At 40.9% G+C, this 20671-nt stretch overlaps 1 protein-coding gene across 1 annotated transcript in view; it reads right to left on the reverse strand.

The window, feature by feature from the left end:
• The window catches only part of TMEM131L (transmembrane 131 like), a 156357-nt gene that overhangs the window by 86310 nt on the left and 49376 nt on the right, over positions 1-20671 (reverse strand). Inside the window, exons 4-5 of the mRNA XM_075860335.1 lie at positions 17701-17763; positions 3710-3833 (exon numbers count right to left, since the gene is read on the reverse strand). Coding sequence (XP_075716450.1) covers positions 3710-3833; positions 17701-17763 — 187 coding nt within the window. The remainder of the gene's footprint in view (positions 1-3709; positions 3834-17700; positions 17764-20671) is intronic.

A 20671-nucleotide genomic window follows, 5' to 3' on the forward strand; every position in this document is an offset into this window, starting at 1 on the left:
GAGTGGTATAAATAACACTAACTTTATTCAGCGGGTTGTTACGATTGCAACGGTACCAAATCTGTATAGATTTTGTATGTTTTACTACATTTACATTGCTTTTTTTTTCAAAATTATTTGTTTTTGTGTCCATATTTGAAGAGCCATAACTTTTTTATTGTTCCGCCGATGCAGTTGTATGAGGGCCTTTTTTTTGCAGGACGACTTGCAGTTTTTATTGGTACAATTTTGGAGTAGATGCGACTTTTTGATTACTTTTTATCTCATTTTTTTTAAAGTCAGGATTCACAGAAAACAGCAATTTTTCCATTTTTTTTTTATTTTATTTTTTATGGCGTTCACCGTGCGGGTTAAAGAATGTAATAGCTTTATAGTCAGGGTCGTTATGGACGCGGCGATACCAAATATATGTAACTTTTTTGATTTTTTTTAATAGTAAAGCAGTTTGTAGGGGGAATTTTTTTTTTTTTTTTTAATAGTAAAGCAGTTTGTAGGGGTAAATTTAGCAAAAAACTGTGGGGTCAAAATACCCTATACACCTCTATATAAATACCTTAAAGGACAGGTGTCCCGAAAAATATTTTTTTTATATCAAGTTGATTTTAGTGTTTTATTAAAATTCATTTTATTTATTTGTGTGTTTGTGTTTTATTTTTTCTAACTTTTATTTCACTGTGGGGACTGCCATTTATTTTTTCATCTCTGTATGTCTCGATTAACGACACATTCAGAGATGGAATACGGCACATACATCCCCATACAGAATGCGAACGGTAGCCGTTCGCATTCACTATGGTGTACGCCGTCTGCGTGGGAACGGCGCATGTGCCGCTCCCACACAGTCCAAATGGAAGGTCTTCGGCCGAGCGACATCCGGCGCCATTTTCTTGTGGTCCGGAAGCTGCGGCCGGACAGTAAGATGACTACTTCCGGTCGCGGCTTCCGGACATGTGATTAGAAGCAAGTACTAGGTGCGGAGCGAGCGGACGGACGGGAGGGAGCGGCGGCGGCAGGAGCAGGTAATTTATGTCTGTGTATGTTCGTGTTTTAGTGTGTGTTTACCACTGTATGTAAGCCTTCTACACTGTGTATTCGCTCAAAAAATAGCGGCACACAGTGTAGGAGGATTGAACATTCAAACCCCTCCTTTCTCCTGGCACTAGCCAGGATAAAGGAGTGGGGATTGTTTGAGGACGCTAGAGCGAGTGCGTCTTCTCAAATTTTGCAGCATAAAGCAATGTGGTTGCTTTACCACATGCCATTGCTGCAATTTTGGGAATTGCTCCCTCTAGTGACCAGCACAGGGAAATGTTATAAATTAGAGTCTAATTTATAATATTTCCCGACTTGTGAAAAAACTAAAAAAATTATAACAATGTCTAATCATGTATATACTAACTGTTTAACTAAAAAAAAAAATAATTCTAGCGACACATTCCCTTTAAGGGGTCTAGTTTTCTAAATGGTGTCGTTTATGGGGAGTTTCTTTTCTGTCAGCTCAAAGCCTCTCCAAATGTGCAGTGGGGCCTAAAACATTTTCAAGCAAAATGTGTCCTGAAAGCCTCCAGATGCTCCCTTCCTTTTGGGCCCTGCTGAGTGTCCAGGCAGCGCATTAGGGCCACGATGGAGGTATTTTTTAACACAGGAGAAACAGGGTGATATATTTTGGGGTGTGTTTCTTCATTCTCAAGTTCGCTTTACAAAGGAATCGGTCTTTAAAATGACACATTTGTGAAAAAAATTATATTTATTTACTCCTGCTTTGCGTGAATTCTTACAAAAAAAAACGGTGGTCAAAATAATTACAACACTCCTTAACCTCTTCCTGCCCTGCTCTGCAATAGTACGTCCTGCAGAGGGGTTAGTTCCCGCATCAGGACGTACAGTTGCGGAGTAGTTCCTGGCAGGGGCGTAACTAGGAAAGACTGGGCCCCATAGCAAACTTTTGACTGGGGCCTCCCCTCCCCTGGGTGTCACACAACCCCCCCTTGTAGATAGTGCCTTTTTTACAGCCCCCTCTGTAGATAACGCCATACAGCCCCCTCTGTAGATAACGCCATACAGCCCCCTCTGTAGATAACGTCATACAGCCCCCTTTGTAGATATCTACAGAGGGGGCTGTATGGCGTTCTCTACAGTGGGGGCTGTATGGCACTCTCTACAGGGGGGCTGTATGGCGCTCTCTACAGGGGGGCTGTATGGCGCTCTCTACAGGGCGGGCTTATGGCGTTCTCTACAGGGGGGCTGTATTTGCTTCTGAGGCCGATGCTTCATTCCATTATCGCACTAGGGCCTCATGTGGGATATTTCTAAAAACTGCAGAATCCAGGCAATAAATATTGAGTTGCATTTCTCTGGTAAAACCTTCTGTGTTACAAAAATAAATGTATTAGAAATGAATTTCGGCAAAAAAAAATTTAATTTGTACATTTCACCTCTACTTTGTTTTAATTCCTGTGAAATGCCTAAAGGGTTAAAACACTTTGTGAATGCTGATACCTTGAGGGGTGCAGTTTTCAAAATGGGGTGACTTCTGGGGATTTTCTAATATATAAGGCCCTCAAAGCCACCTCAGAACTGAACTGGTCCCTGAAAATATAGGCTTTTGAAATTTTCGTTAAAATATGAGAAATTGCTGTTAGAGTTCTAAGCCTTGTAACGTCCTAGAAAAATAAAAGGACGTTCAAAAAACGATGCAAACATAAAGTACACATACCGGAAATGTTAACTAGTAACTATTTTGTGTGGTATTACTATCTGTTTTACAAGCAGATACGTTTAAATTTAGAAAAATGCTAATTTTTTCACATTTTTTCTAAATTGCGGTGTTTTTCAGAAATAAATACCAAAATTATCGACAAAATTTTTTCACTAACAAAGTACAACATGTCACGACAAAACAATCTCAGAATCGCTTGGATAGGTAAAAGCATTCCAAGTTTATTACCACATAAAGTAACACGTCAGATTTGAAAAAAAATCGGCTGGGTCCTGAAGGCCAAAACAGGCTGGGTCCTGAAGGGGTTAATAGCTATGCTACGCTTAATAGCTACGCTGTTTCCGTAAGTCCCATAGAACTTAATGGTAGTTACGGAAACCGTTACGAAAGCAGAGTAGCATGCGAGCTACACTGCCTTCACTACTACGGGAGGTACGGAAACAGCGTAGCTCAGCGTACTACTCTGTTTCCGTAATTCATGGTCGGGAATCACAAGCTTCAGCCACAACACAGAGAAGTAGAACGGGGTTTAGGGGGCCGCTTTCTAGAGATAGGTGCGACCTGCATCTATCTGAGATTTATGACACATCCTGTGGATATGTCATAAATGTCTCTGATGGGAAAACCACTTTAACCAGTTAGTGACCGCCCATTAGTATTTTTACGGCGGCCACTGTTTCTTCATTCCCATGTTTGCTTTACATAGAAATCGTTTTTTAAAATGACACATTTGTGAAAAAAATTATATTCTTATTTCCACGCCTGCTTTGCATGAAAAAATAAAATAAAAATCAGTTATCCAAAAATATCTGATCTACTTTCCTTGTACTTTTAAAAACATCAGGTCACTCTCTAGAAGAGGAATGTGTAACTACATGTTGGGAAAGGGATCGTCCTTGGAGCTGCTATATAGAAGTCACGTGCCAAGAAAAGCTAAAATGTTTTGGCCCTCATCCAGTACATAGTTTCCAAAAGCACATCAACACTCACCATGCTATGTACAGGAGACACATGGAAATTTCTCCCACTTGTAAACACTGAATTCACTTCAATATCTATGTCCCTACTAGGGTTGAAAGCACAGAATGACTGTGCTTTAGGAAGACCCACTGACCTGAAAAACAAAAGTAGAAGAATTATTAAAATTTAGCAATTCCATTTAACCGGTAAATATTTTTGGTGCAGTTGTTAATACATTTTCAGATAAGAATATAAAAAGACACTGTCAGACACCATCAAGAAAAGGGAATAGACTAAAGCCTTGGTGCACATTATAAACTTCTATAACTAGAGTCTCATAAGTAGGAATAGTACTATAAAGCAGTGTAGAAAAGGCAAAATCAGCTTTATAACTGCCCAAGTTTTCTGTGCCACAGCCACAATACAGACGGCCATCATTGTAATATTCAGCAGACTATGGTTGTGACGATACTAGAATTTGGACTTCGATACCGATACTTTGTGTAGTATTGCGATTCTCGATAACAAAACGATACTTTGCCAACAATTAAAAAAAACAAAACACAAAAATAACCCACAAAAATAAAGTCCTTCCATTTTCTGATGTGAGGTACATGGTGTTATAAATTTTTTACCTCCATGTGCATCACATTAATAGTAATTAACCCCATCATGTACCTCACAGTCATAATGGGCAACATTGGGTTAACGTGTGAGGTACATGATGATGTTAATGACTATTAATGTGAGGCATAAGGAGGTACTAAATTCATAACACCACATGCCTCACACTAATAAGTGACCCCATTACTTCCCTTGAATAATGGCAACACTGTGGTTATCCCCTTAGGGACACGGACAATTTTGGCCTTGAGGACAGTACAATTTTATTTTCCTCTTTGCATCCTGCATTCATAACTTACACCTCGTATGGTCAGACAGCCCTGGGGTCCTTCAATAGACCCTTGCCTGTCTGTCCATATATGGTATGTCCTTCGATCGTGTCACAAGGATTTCCTGTGATGCAATCAAAGGGAGGTCCCCCCTTCTCATTTTCCCCTTGAATGTAGCAGTCAGCTTTGATCGCGGAGACCAGAGAACTGAGGCTGTATATTACAAGCATTGCCCTGCTCCGGATCGTGCGGGCACACTTGGTATGCCCGTGCGATCAGCATGATGTAAAGAGGCCGGCGCTGCACTAATAAGTGGCAGGCACTGAATACCGAAAACATGGAGGCGCTTTGAAGTGCGTGCGCCACGTTCTCTGGTTTCAGGGCCATCGCCGCCACTTATTAAATCAGCGCCGGCCGCATCACATGATGCCAGTCACTACATTCGTGTGTTACAATACTAAACTATGCAGCCGCATTGCGAAGTATCAAAATACATGAATTCAGGGTATTCAACCGTTTAAGGGTGCACGGCATCGAAATAGTATCAATATTTTGATGCATCCTGCAACCCCACAGCAGACAGACTGACAGTGCAATTGAGGTCCTGCGCTGTATTTGATTGTTCCCCACGGACAAAAGGGTTCGATTTTGGCAACATAAGGCCACGTTTGCATGTACAGAATTTGATGAGAATGTAGGCGCGTACTCCGAACCTGAATCCTATTCAAATCCGCTCACATTCTGCATCTAATGCAGAATTGACACCCCATTCACATACAGTAAAAAAAATTAAAAATATATCAGTGTCAAAATAATGACCACGGCGTGGATTTCCAAATCTGCAGTACGCTTATTTGTTTGCGCTGAAACCCGCAGATAAGAACCAGTGAATTACAATGAGGCTAGCACATCCACGATCGAGATCAGTGTCAGCCTCAGATTTCTGCAGTGGATTCTTTTAAAAATCCAAGTTGGAATTTGTCATAGGCAAATCCAGAATATTTGTATTTACAACTTGAAAAACTCCAAGTGTAGGTTTACCTTTGGCTGTCCAAAGGTGATCTTATGATTTAAGGCACAAACCCATACCACAAGGGCTACCTTGTGTTGGACCACATCAGGAGCCAATTTGACTTTTTAGCTGCTCAGCAATACATACTTTCATAGACCGCAACAGAAAGCAGGCCATCTACTAGCCGTTATACTGTATGTTGGTAAGCTGTTTTTACAGTGCAACTAGCGGAGTGCACCCAGTGTTTGTGTGTGTATGTATGTATAATACAAATACACTATATGGACAAAGGTATTGGGACACACCTCTTAATCATTGAATTAGGTGTTTCATTCAGTCCCATTGGCACAGATTTATAAAATCAAGAAGCTAGCCATGCAGTCTGCCTTTACAAACATTTGTGAAAAAACGAGTCGTTCTAAAGAGCTCAATGAATTCCAGCGTGGTCCTGTAATAGGATGGCACCATTGCAACAAGTCAGTTCGCAAAATTCCTTCCCTCCTAGGTATTCCACGATCAACTGAGTTATTGCAAAGTGGAAGTGTTTAGGAACCACAGCAACTTAGTCACAAAGTTACAGTGCGGTGTCATCGAACGCTGAGGCGCATAGTGCATAAAAGTCGCCATTGCTCTGCTGACTCAATAACTGCAGAGTTCCAAAACTCCTCTGGCATTAATGCCCGCACAAAAACTGTGCCCCGGGAGCTTCATTGCATGGGTTTCCATGTCTGAGTAGCTACATGCAGGCCTTACATCACCAAGCACAATGCCAGGTGTCAGAGAGTGGTGTAAAGCATGTCGCCACTGGACTCTGGAGCAGTGGAAACAAGTTCTGTGTAGTGACACATTACGCTGCTCTACCTGGTGGTCTGATGGACGAATCTGGGTTTCCAGGAGGATGTTACCAGCCTGACTGCATTGTGCCAACTGTACAGTTTGGTGGAGGAGGGATAATGATATTGTTTTTTTTATCAGGGGTTTGCCAAAAACCCTTAGAGGGAAATCTTAATGCTTCAGCATACCAAGACATTTTGGATAGTTGTTAGCTTCCAACTTTGTGGGAACAGTTTAGGAAAGCCCTTTTCTTTTTCAGCATGAAGTGTCACAGTGCACAAAGCAAGGTCCATACAGATGTGATTGGGTGAGTTTGGTGTAGAAGAACGTGGCTGGCCGCACGGAGCCCTGACCTCAACCCCACCGAACAGAACTAGAACAGAGATTGTGAGCCAGGCCTTCTCATCCAACATCAGTGTCAGAACGCACAAATGCTCTTTCTGAATAAATTGGCAAAAATTCCCCCACACACTCCAAAATCTTGTAAAAAGCCTTCCCAGTGGAGTGAAAGCTATATTTGCTGCAAAGGGGAACCAACCCCATATTAATGCCTATGGATTTAGAATGGGAAGTAATAAAAGCTCCTGGAGGTGTAATGTATACGTAGACAAAAAACGATTATGACCCTGGGCAGTCAGCAGGTACAATATATATATAGACAATAGGAGGAATGCCTGCAGGCAAACAGAACCCTTTTTCCTGACTACCCAAATATTCATAGAAATAAACTAGCAAATTTTTTAATGATTAGCCCCGTGTACCCCTGAGGACGCTACTAGGTAGCGAAACATGTCGGGGGGGCTTTAACTGTTTTTAATACCTGTCCTAGCCGAATTTATTGTCTGACTCATTGAAGTGTGGTTTTTTTGCCTCGCAAACTGACTTGGTGTTATCAGTCAGTACTCACTCTGACCGTTTGAATGCCGTGCCGAGCTCTTCTAGCTGGCTACTTTCGCTTTCACTTCGGCTTATGACAGTGATAATTTTAAACCAACATATATGTGGTCTGTTAATTGCTATACGTAGCCTAATAAAAATTTGCTAGTTTATTTCTATGAATATTTGGGTAGTCAGGAAAAAGGGTTCTGTTTGCCTGCAGGCATTCCTCCTATTGTCTTAATGTATACGTAGGGCTCGGCAATTAAATTGGAAAAAATTCAGCGCAAATAACAGAGGTCAACTTGCGCATTTCAGTTTGTTCATTTACTTTTCCCGGTTTCAACTGTATCCATGTCCTCAGGACGCAGATACAATTGAAACCTATAGTAGAGCAGGGGAACGTCAGTCCCCTTTTCTACTATTCACTGTATAATGCTGGCTGCTCAAGGCTCAGTGCAGACAGGCACGGTGACATCACTTCGTCGCGCCTGTCTGTGCTGAGCCGTGAGTAGCTCAGCACGCGTGTATTCAGAGTCCGCTACACTTCTGCCATATACCGTTTCAGGCAGCTTATTGGTCCACAGTCTCCTCAATGCCCGGCCCATTTATTTCTTGTTTAGCCTCAATGTCCACCCCAGTGGTATATATACACAAGGATAGTGGGGGTTATATACAGGGATGATAGGGTTCCCTGTATATTACCCCCATCATCCCTGTATTTAACCCCCATCAACCCTATATACGGGGATGATGGGAGTTTTATACAGGAATGATGAAGGTAATTTACAGGAATGATGAAGGTAATTTACAGGAATGATAATGGTAATATACAGGAATGATAAAGGGAATATAAAAGGGATGATGGGGATAATATATACAGGGATGATCGGGATTATATACATATACATATGATTTACAACCAACATATATGTATTAACCCCTGAGGGAGGTTGGTGTAAGCATTGCGTTGATACTTTAAACCCTTCCCGCAGCAGCCACTTTTGGACTTACTGACAAAGCCCCATTTTTCTAATCTGATGTGTCACTTTATGTGGCAATAATTTTCGAATACTTTCAGCTGTCCTAGCGATTTTAAATTTGTTTTCTCGTGACAACTTGTACTTTATGTCAGGGGTAACATTTGGTTGATAAATTCATTGCTTATTTGTGAAATACACCAAAATTTCAAGAAAATTTTCATTAGCATTTTTATAAATTTAAATGTATCTGCTTGTAAGACATATAGTAATAATACACAAAATAGTTACTAATTAAAATTTCCCATATGTCTGCATTATGTTGCCATCGTTTTTTGAACATCCTTTTATTTATCTAGGACGTTACATGGCTTATAAGTTTAGCAGAAATTTCTTACATTTTCAAGAAAATGTCAAAAAGCCTATTTTTATAGGGTCCAGTCCAGATCTAAAGTAGCTTTGAGGGACCTATATTTTGGGAAACCCCCATAAATCACACCATTTTAAAAACAGCACCCCTCAAAGTATTTAAAACAGCATTTAGAACGTTTTTTTTAACCCTTTAGGTGTTTCACAGGAATTAAAGCAAAGTAGAAGTGAAACTTACAAACTTCATTTATTTTGCAGAAATTAAATTTTAATCCATTTTTTTCTGTAACACAGCAAGTGTTAACAGAAAAAAAACAACTCAGTATTTATTGCCCAGATTCTGCAGTTTTTAGAAATATCCCACATGTGGGCCTAGTGTGCTACTGGGCTCAAACACTGGTCTCAGAAGCAAAGAAGCAGCTAGTGGATTTTGGGGCCTTCTTTTTATTAGAAAAGACTCCCCTTTTTATAAACTACACCCACAAGGAATTCATCTAGAGGCGTAGTGAGCATTTTAGCCCCACAGGTGCTTCATAAATTTTATTAGAATTGGGCAGTGAAAATAAAAAAATGAATACATTTTTGCAATAAGATGTAGCTTTAGGGCAAAATTTTTCACTTTTTCAACAAATAAAGGAGAAAAAGCACCCCAACAGTTGTAAAGCAACTTCTCCAGAGTAGTGAAATACCCCATATGTGGTCATAAACTTCTGTTTGGGCACACAGTAGGGCTCAGAATGAAAGGAGCAGATTTTGCTGGATTGGTTTCTCTGCACCATGTCGCTTTTGCAAAGCCCCTAAGGTACCAGTACAGTAGAAACTTTCCACAAATGACTTTATTTTTCAAACTACACCCCTTGAGGAATTCCTCTAGGGGTGTAGTGAGCATTTTGACCCCACAGGTGTTTCCTAAATTTTATTAGAATTGGGCAGTGAAAATAAAAAAATCACATTTTTTTTCCTATAAGATGTAGCTTTAGCTCAAAATTTTTCATTTTCTCAACAAATAAAGGAGAAAAGTCACCCCAACATTTGTAAAGCATACATATGTGGTCATAAACTGTGTATTGGATATACAGCAGGGCTCAGAAGGGTAGTCGTGCCTTTTGGCCCGCATATTTTGCTGGATTGATTCTTGGGTGCCATGTTGCATTTACAGAGCCCCTGAGGTACCAGTACAGTGAAAACACCTGAAGGGTGACTCAATTTGATAAACTACACCCCTTGAAGAATTAATCTAGGGGTATAGGAGGAATCTAACCCCAAAGGTTACTGCTGAATTTATTAGAATTGGGACGTGAAAATAAAAAAAAGATTTATTTTTTTCCAATAAGATGTAGTTCTAGCTCAAAAGTTTATTTTCACAAAGACAATAGGAAAAAAAGCACCTCAATGTTTGTAAAGAATTTTCTCCTGAGTACAGCAATACCCCATATGTGATTGTAAACTGCTGTTTGGGCACACAACAGGACTCAGAAGGGAAGGAGTGCCATTTGGCTTTTTGAGCGCATGTTTTGCCGAATTGTTTTTGTGGGAGAAAATTATTGCATTTGCAGGACTTCCTGAGGTACCAGTACAGTAGAAATTCCCCAGATGTGACCCTAATTTCGAGATTTTTACCCCTAAGGAACTAAATTAGGGGTGTAGTGAGAATTTTGACCCCCACAGGTATTTTATAATTGTATTAGAATTGGGCCGTGAAAATGTCTACATTTTTCTTAATAATATGTCGTTTTAGCTCAACATTTTTCATTTTTACAAGGAATACAGGAGAAAAGGCATGCCAAAATTTGTTACGCAATTTCTCCTGAGTAAGGTAATATCCCATATGTGGTCGTAATCTGCTATTTGGACACACAAAGGCTCTAAAAGGGAAGAAGCACAATTTGGTTTTTGGAGTGGATATTTTACAAGAATAGTTTTCGGACACCATGTTGCATTGAGCCGAGTTACCGCTGAAAAATGACTCCATTTTGGAAACTACATCTCTCAAGGAATTCATCTAGAGGTGTAGTGAGCATTTGAACTTCACAGGTGTTTTGCAAAAATTAGTACACAATAGATGTTGCAGATTGAAAATTGCCGCTTTTTCACAGATATGCCATTTCAGTGACCAATATGTAGTGTCCTACTTGTGCCACCGGATAGACACTGCCAAGCTCAGAAGAACTTCCCTTGGAGCACAGAGTTTGCTTAGTAGTAGTTTTGTTTGGGGTTTTACTGGTATTTCAGCTTATAATATGTAAGCTGGGCGGAGTACATCAGGGCAAATAGGGCGATGTAATAATCAGGTAAACAAATAATAAAATTAATAAACCATGGATTGGTGTGTTACGGTCTGAACCAATCCTTTATGCAAGAGCCAGGTTTTTTGGGGCAGGTGTCGCACTGATAAGTGGTGTCCTTTCTTATATCCATTTTGGAACACACACTGCACTTTTTTTTTTTTTTTTAACCTTTAACCTTCCCTTGTTTGGAGTACTTCGCTCAGAAAGTGTTGCCCTGCTACAATAAGTCAGCCTCGCTTCCACTGGAGAGGATGAAGTTTTGGGGCAGACGTGCTTGGGCCCTTGGAATGTTCCTAACTGACCTGCACATCGGGATAGCAAGTAAGTCTTATACAATGCCATATGCACGGCCAGCTTTATGTACCATGGGACGCGGCTATGTGGTAAATCTGGGGTATTGTACAAAATATCTGTGCAATTTTTTAATAACTTCTTATTCCATTTTGTCGGACATGAGGAAACCAAAAAAGAGCAATTCTAGCACTGCTTTTTTTATTACTTTCTTAGGCCTCATGCACACGACCGTAAAAACACCCGTTATTACGGGTCGTAATTACGACCCGAAATAACGGGCCCATAGACTTCTGTTGGCCACGGGTACTTTCCCGTTTTCTCACGGGAAGGTGCCCGTGCCGTTAAAAAGATAGAACATGTTCTATTTTTTTATTTTACGGGCCGTGCTACTATACTTTATAATGGGAGCACGGCTCTGAAAAACGGCCGGCTGCCCGTGCTCGTAATTACGAGCACGGTCGTGTGCATGGGGCCTTACAGTGTTCATCATGCAGTATAAACAACATGTTAACTTTATTCTGTGGTTCGATACGATGACAAGTGATACCAAATTTTATCGTTTTCCTCACGTTTTACTACTTTCCCACAAAACAAATACTTTCGTCTAAAAAAAAAAAAAAAATATCCTAATTAAGTGTCGCCATTTTCTGAGCCCCATAACTTTCATTTTTCAGTTGATTGAGCTGTGTGGGGCTTGTTTTTTTGCATGACGGACTGTAGTTTTTATTGGTGCGATTTTATTCCAATTTTTTTTTTTTGACAAGGTGACCAAAAAAGAAATTCTGTCATTGTTTTTTTTATTTTTTTAAGGTGTTCACCGTGCGGTACAAAAGAAGATTTTTTTTTATAGCTCAGGCCGTTACGAACGCGGTGATACCAAATATGTATGCTTTGGGTTTTATCCAATTATAAAGCAGGGAAACGGCGCGATTCTTGTTTTTATTACTTACATTTTTTTTATTTATTTATCTAAAACATATTTTTTTTTTCTTTACACTTACTAGGGGACTTGAAGGCCAGATCTACCGATCCCCTGTACAATACACTGGACTACTTGCATTTTGTAACTGTCATTTTTCAACTGACAGAAGGGCTGGGCAATAAATCGAAAAATAAATCGAAATCGAAGTCCAGCACAATCAACGTCATCTTACAAATTTCGTTTTTTTTCCCCGATTTTAAACTATCCGCATCTTCATGACGCAGCTACAGTTGTATCCAATGGTAGAGGACAGTTATGTGCATTATACAGTGTGGAGGCAGCTATAGGGGCAGTGTCAGCAGATATATTATACACAGTAGTATACAGCAGGCTTGAAATAAATATGAAACATAGCATGCAAATAGGGGGCACGGAATGTAAAATGGGTGTGGCCTAAATAATCGTAATAGAGGTTACATGTTCAATTAATCGTGATTTTGAGTTAGGTCATAATTGCACAGTTAGCCTATTAGGTCTTACCTTGGGGGACGATGGCGCTATCGAACGTGGTATCTAAGGGGTTATACGGCAGAGATCGGAGATCACTCCAATCACCGCGGGATGTCAGCTGTACATAAAGCAGACACCCGCTGCAGATGGTTGCAGGCACAGCTCCTGTGCCAGCTTCATCTTCAGGACGTGACCGTATGCCCATTTGCGCTAAGCTATGATTAACATGGATGTACAGTCATGCCCAATCATGAAAAAGGAGTTAATAATTGTAGAGATCTTTATTTTCTATTCCTGTGAATTAATTCATGGATGCTGATTTGTGATATAGTTACACTGGTATTTTTAGTGCACGCTCTCTGTGAATAGTCTGGCTCATCGTTTTGAAATCATGGGTTCCTATTAAATTTTTAACCCTTTTGTCGCGCGTCGGGTGTTGGCGTCCTCCCAGTGTCAGACTATGACTTTAGGTATGTTTGTTTGTTACCTCTCACAGGTGCTTGTGCCATTTTATATAGGTGTGTTGTTACTTTGGCTCTTCAGATGTTGGGCTGCATAGACTCTAGGTTTGCATTGACTCCCAATAGTTCAGCAGTTTATGGCCATATGCTGTGCTTCCTGCGTTTCTTAGCACTTTACACATTACTGTGATTGTTACAGGCATTAATTATTTTGCTACACATTTTATGCAGTTTGGTTATCTCTCCTGGTTTCCAATCTTCACATGCGCCTGTATTTTTGCCATTTATGTATGATCATGCTTTTTACACATGCTTCCTGGTCTGGCACAAGTGGACGCCTTCTATTCATTGTGTGACTCATCTTTTTTTATTCTGTTTTGTCTATCGTAAATAAAATATATTTTTATACTCCATACCTTTGTGCTTGAATTGATCATTTCTTTATTTGTAGGTCTCTCTGGAATTCTATTTAGTTTGCGGTCGTTTACATGATCACTGTTAGTGTGCTCACAACACGATTATACTTCACCTAGGAGACGTGTACAACGTCTTCATAGTGATGGAAATGGTCCCATACGCTCAATAGAATTTCCATTGTCTGATTATGGTTGCTTCAGTACACAGATGGCAGAGATGGTCTTGGCGCATGCGCAGTTTCGCTGATGTGCGCGGTGGCGCATGCACAGTGACAAACTATACGTAGTGTGCGCATGCACACTGGTTAACGGAACATGCCGACGCACCGGTGTTAATGTCAGTATGGTTCTGTCCTGGCTTCCTATGAAGGCATCTATATTAGTCCTATGGCACTATGTTTTTTATATAATTACTATTGTATCTTGATTGTTGTATTAGAAACACGTCTGAACAGGAGAGGGATGATAATGGTCACATTGTTTGGCCAAGTGAATAGCAATCACACTATATATACTTGCACATTTTGTATGCTTGTTAAAGACTCCTGTGTGGGTCGAAACGTCACTGTATTTTGGGGTGTGTTTATAAACACTGAAAACTTTTTTGCAAATTGGTGGTCAAGTTTTTACAGAGAGTTATATACAGGGACCCCCATCATCCCTGTATGCACCAGCCCGCCATCATTCCTGTATATAACCCCCTTTGTCCCTGTATATAATCCCCATCATCCCTGTATATACTAGTCAGCCATCATCCCTATATATAATCCCAATCAGTGTATATACCTTTGAGGCGGGCACTGTCTGCCCGACTTGATGCTTGGGCATTGAAACTAAACAAGAAGTAAATAGGGTGGGAATTGAGGACTCCGTGGACCAATAGGATGACTGAAACGACAGTATATGCCAGTAGTGCAGCAGAACTTGAAAATATGCGCCGAGCCACACAGACTGGAAGAGGAGAGGGATATCCATCACTCGTTGTTGGAACGGGGTTAGGGGAGTATGTATTTTATTATTTTTATTAGGCACTATTGGGGCATTCTACTGTGTGGGGACAGCTATAGGGACATTATACTGTGTGAGTGCAGCTATTGGGACATTATACTGTGTGGGAGCAGTGTCAAGGGGTATAATATATACAGTAGTATACAGCAGGCTCAGGGGATCTATATTAATTAAATGGCGTAGCATGCAAAAAGGGATGTGGCCTAAATATAGTTTATAATCGTAATCGAGGTTACATTTTCAATTAATCGTATTCAATCAATATATACACACACACACGATGTGTGTGTATGTAACAATTTTAAATCTCAGGAGCCTGTAGTGCTAGATTGTCTGGTGAATTAGACTAGCAGGTCATAGCATAAGGTCTTTCCGCTTTTCCCTCCCTGCCAGTGCCCAATTAACATATCAACACACATAATTTACTTATGAATACATACTGTTCATTGCAGGAACTCATCGGCCAGAAGGAAATGCAATGCGGCCCCTTTATTCTCAGGATTGTGGGTGTCCCGGCAGTCCGCTTCCCTCTGAATTCATCTAAAACGGCGGTCAGATTCTCAGACTACTCTATGCGCACTGTTCTGTGGTTGTCTGATACACTCCCCCCTGCTCTCAGATGAACCAGTGCAGATGACGTGCAAGACACCTGCAGAAGAAGACACAGGATGGCCACAGTGCGGACATCATCGGCGCTGGTCCATCCGAGACATGGGGTAAGTGTCGCAGACGATCGAACAACAGTGTGCATAGTGTAGTCTGAGAAGCCGTTTTAAATGAATGCAGCGGGGACTGGGAATTGGTGGACCCAAGACAAAACTTTAATAAAGAAGGAACAAGGTGCTTTAACTATACATTCCCTAGATTATGTAATATTTTTACAGCTTGAAGTAGTAGCGGGGCAGTACTCAAATAACAGGTAGCTTGGCGCCTTAATAAATTGTCCTGTAATTATTAGACCCCTCATGACCAAAGAATTTGCAATCTACCACTAAGAGTTATTAATGTGAACAGTTTCTTAAGATTATCAAAACTAGTATTACAGTATAAGGAGTGATCAGAGGGGGTCATAGATATTTCCTTCCCAAACGTTTTCAGATTAACGCCAACAATTTATCGATGAGCCATTTGGTTATTCGCGCAGTGCAATCTCAAGACATATTAAAAGACTTTACAATAAATAGACTTGTTCTACCTGTATAAACGTTTAAAATAATTCTTTAATGATAATTTATTAAAATATAGTAGGGCACAAAGTGCCAAAAGATCCAAATACAGGCGTTGGCAGCCAGATCAAGAATGCACAGTAAGAGGAGTGTGAAATGGACAATCAACATGCACTGATTGAACAGTGCCTGACAAGTCTGATGTAGTTTTCAACACCTCTTAAGATGTGCTGGCAAATATTGGTAGGATCTGATTGCCACAGATTACAGGCACACTTCCCTACGCGTTTCTGCACCACATTAGGGGAGCGTCCTCAGGGGTATGAATTGCCTGATATCACTCGTATTAGTTCACGAGATGCCGGTCAGCTGATATTCAGCTGTTCAAGTAGTATAACGGCGCATACGAGACACTGATGTCGGTCTAGCGCGCGCCGGAGAAACAAGGAAGCTTTAAAGCCCTGGCCCCACCTCCCAGGCATTGCGTAGCAAAGTGCCGATCCAATGGGAGAGTAAGACGTCGACCAGCGACGCCCACCCACAGGTCGGCTCCCTAGTAACCACGCAGCCAATGGAACAGATGCAACAAGCATCTATGGTAACAGGGGGGAGCTACAGGCGGCCGAGCATACAATGCCGATAGCAAAAATGAAAACAAGCGCCATGTGAATGACAGGGCGATCGGGGAGACACATAACCAACCAAACCACAGTGCAAAAATGTAGCGAAGATGGCCATCGAACATGAAGAGCAATGATTAAGTAAAGGAAACTGACAACTAAGACACCAGACCATGCACGAAAGTTAAACAGTGGAGACTAAGTGTCAGTAATTGGCAGGAGTAGTAGAAATAGATAACTAATGTCAGTGATTACCAGGAGTAGGAAGAGTAAGACAAACGGACCAGTGGATTTTCAGGATGCAAACCATCAAACCACTGGGCCTCAATGATTCTATCTCATATCTTCCTTTCTTATAAGAAGGTCAGCTGTTTCTAGTCCGTTTGTCTTACTCTTCCTACTCCTGGTAATCACTGACATTAGTTATCTATTTCTACTACTCCTGCCAATTACTGACACTTAGTCTCCACTGTTTAACTTTCGTGCATGGTCTGGTGTCTTAGTTGTCAGTTTCCTTTACTTAATCATTGCTCTTCATGTTCGATGGCCATCTTCGCTACATTTTTGCACTGTGGTTTGGTTGGTTATGTGTCTCCCCGATCGCCCTGTCATTCACATGGCGCTTGTTTTCATTTTTGCTATCGGCATTGTATGCTCGGCCGCCTGTAGCTCCCCCCTGTTACCATAGATGCTTGTTGCATCTGTTCCATTGGCTGCGTGGTTACTAGGGAGCCGACCTGTGGGTGGGCGTCGCTGGTCGACGTCTTACTCTCCCATTGGATCGGCACTTTGCTACGCAATGCCTGGGAGGTGGGGCCAGGGCTTTAAAGCTTCCTTGTTTCTCCGGCGCGCGCTAGACCGACATCAGTGTCTCGTATGCGCCGTTATACTACTTGAACAGCTGAATATCAGCTGACCGGCATCTCGTGAACTAATACGAGTGATATCAGGCAATTCATACCCCTGAGGACGCTCCCCTAATGTGGTGCAGAAACGCGTAGGGAAGTGTGCCTGTAATCTGTGGCAATCAGATCCTACCAATATTTGCCAGCACATCTTAAGAGGTGTTGAAAACTACATCAGACTTGTCAGGCACTGTTCAATCAGTGCATGTTGATTGTCCATTTCACACTCCTCTTACTGTGCATTCTTGATCTGGCTGCCAACGCCTGTATTTGGATCTTTTGGCACTTTGTGCCCTACTATATTTTAATAAATTATCATTAAAGAATTATTTTAAACGTTTATACAGGTAGAACAAGTGTATTTCAATAAATTTAAACGTATACCTATTTATCACTGATTTTGGACCAATTTTTACAATAAATAGCAACAATAAACACTTCTAGTAGCATGCCAAACTCATACTCACTGGGCTCCAAAATCCAGAACAGATGGCTGTAGATGTAAGGCCCTCCCACTAGGCCTTCCAATACTGGAAAGACAAAAACAAGATGGTTACACATCAAAAAAAATCGAAATAAATACAGTTCATGTAAGTTAAGTTTTCAATGTAAAGCATTTGTGATCTGTATAGACACTGCTCACATCTTCGTCAGGAGTTTCCATTGGTCTGCTCAGTCTTCAAAGGAGAACGAAAAACGGGAACCACTGGATCTGTCAAATGACAGAAATTAACGGCACCAGACAGAACCCATTGATCATTAGACAGAAACAACGGAATCTGCGACAGAGGCTCCTTACAGTGCCTCGACGCAGATGTGAACAGAGCCTTATGAAGTTGGAATAAGGAATTTAACTCCTTAACGCCGAAGGACGGATATATCCGTCCTCAGCAGCTGCTAGTTCGCGCAGGAGGATGGATATATCCGTCCTGTGATGGCGCGGGTACTGCCAGTGTACCCACGCGATCAGCGGCAGGAGCACGGCTGTTATACACAGCCTGGCTCCTGCCGGAATCGAAGCGCGCTCCGATTCCGGCAGTTTAACCCATTAAATGCCGCTGTCAATAGTGACAGCGTCATCTAATGTGTTTGACAGAGGGGGGGAGCTCCCTCTGTCACCCGATCGGCGCCCCCGCAAACAAATCGCGGGTCGCCGTCGGGTTTCCATGACAGCCGGGGGCTAACAAAGACCCCCAGGTCTGTCTTCAGCATCTGCCTGTTAGGCGATGCCGGAGGCATGACCTAATAGATTGCTTGTCAGTTTTACACTGACAGGCAATAATGCTTTGGTATGCGAAGTATACCAAAGCATTATATGTGCGATCGGCAGATCGCATAGTGAAGTGTCCTGATGGGACTTTAAAAAAAAATGTCAATCAGTTAAATAAAGTTTGTGGGAAAAAAATAAATAAAAATTACAGTCAAAATCAAATAAAACTACATTTTTTGCCCAAAAAGTGGTTTTATTCGGTAAAAGTGTCAAAACAAATAACACATACACATATATGGTATCCCCGCGATCGTAACAACTTGACCAATAAAATGAACACATTAATTAAACCGCCGGATGAACGGCGTCCAAAAAAACAACGGCAAAATTCTCTTTTCTCCCATTCCCCCCATAAAAAATAAAATAAAAGTTAATCTATAAGTCCTATGTACCCCAAAATAGTACTAATGAAAACTACACATTGGCCCGCAAAAATCAAGCCGATATACGGCCACATCGACGGAAAAATAAAAAAATGACGGCTCTTGGAACGCGGCGATGGAAAAACAAGTAATTTTTTTCTAAAAGGGTTTTAATTGTGCAAACGTAGGAAAACATATAAAACCTTTACAGATTTGGTATCCCCGTAATCGTGCCGACCCATAGAATAAAGTTAACATGTTATTTACGCTGCATAGTAAACGGTGTCAATTTATAACGTGAAAATTAATGCTGGAATAGCTGCTTATTTTCAATTCTCTCCTAAAATAAAGTTAATAAAAGTTAATTAATATATTGTAAGCATCTAAAAATGGTACAAAATACAACTTGTCCTGCAAAAAACAAGCCCTTATACGGCTATGTCGACGGAATAAAAAAAAAGTTACGACTCTTGGAATGCGACTGTGAAAAAACAAAAAATAATCCTTGGTCATTAACGTGCAAAATGGCCAGGTCATTAAGGGGTTAAAATAGAACATATTTGAATAACAATAACATGTTTAGGAATATTTTCAGACATTAACCCCTTAGTGACCACTAATACACCTTTTCACGTGAGTCACTAATGGGATTTAGGCTAGGCTGACGCCTTTTCACGTCAGCCTAGTCTAAGTCCTGCACGGGTCTCCCGTGCAGGCTGGAGCCGGGGCTCTGCTGTCTGATGACAGCTGAGCTCCTGCTCCAACGCCCGCGATCGAAGTACACCGTTTAACCCGTTAAATGCCACCGTCAATAGCGACCGCGGCATTTAACTTTGTTTACAAAGGGAGTGAGCTCCCTCTGTTACCCATCGGCGGCCCGCGAATGCAATCGCGGGTCTCCGATGGGGTGTCATGGCAGCCGGGGGCTTGATAAAAGCCTCCAGGTCTGCCCTGGACATATGCCTGTTAGGACGCGCCGGAGGCACGTCCTAACAGATTGCCTGTCAGATTTACACGGACAGGCAATACAATAATGCTCTGGTATACGAAGTATACCAAAGCATTATAGCAGCGATCGGAAGATCGCACAGTAAAGTCCCCTAGTGGGACTAATAAAATAAGTCATCAAAGTGAAATAAAGATTATTAATAAACAGTACAGTAAAAAAATAAATAAAACCATTTTTTCCCATAAAAAGTGGTTTTATTTAGTAAAAGTGTAAAAAAAAAAAAAAAAAAGTACACATATGTGGTATCGCCGCGACCGTAATGACTCCATTAATAAAGTTAATATGTAATTTAAACCGCAAAGTGAACACCGTAAAAAAAAAAACGCAAAAAACCATGGCGAAATTGCAATTTTTTTCCATTGCCCCCCAAAAAAGTCACAATAAAAATGAATCAATAAGTCCCATGCACCCCAAAACAGTACCATTCAAAACTACGTCTTGTCCCGCAGAAAACAAGCCCAAAAAATCACTACACTGATGGAAAAATAAAAAAATTACAGCCCTTGGAAAGCGACGATGCAAAAACAAATAATTTTAGTTCAAAAGTGTTTTTATTGTGCAAAAGTCGTAAAACATAAAAAAAAACTCTACATATGTGGTATCGCCGTAATCGTACCGACCCATAGAATAAAGGTAACATGTTATTTACGTCGCACAGTGAACGGCGTCAATTTAAAAACGCATAGAACAATGGCGGAATTTGTATTTTTTTTATAATCCCCCCCAAAAAGGTTAATAAAAGTTAATATAAAAATTATATGTACCCAAAAATGGTGCTATTAAAAAGCACAACTAAT

Source organism: Rhinoderma darwinii, chromosome 1 (genome assembly GCF_050947455.1).
Source record: "Rhinoderma darwinii isolate aRhiDar2 chromosome 1, aRhiDar2.hap1, whole genome shotgun sequence".
In the NCBI taxonomy this organism is placed as follows: domain Eukaryota; kingdom Metazoa; phylum Chordata; class Amphibia; order Anura; family Rhinodermatidae; genus Rhinoderma; species Rhinoderma darwinii.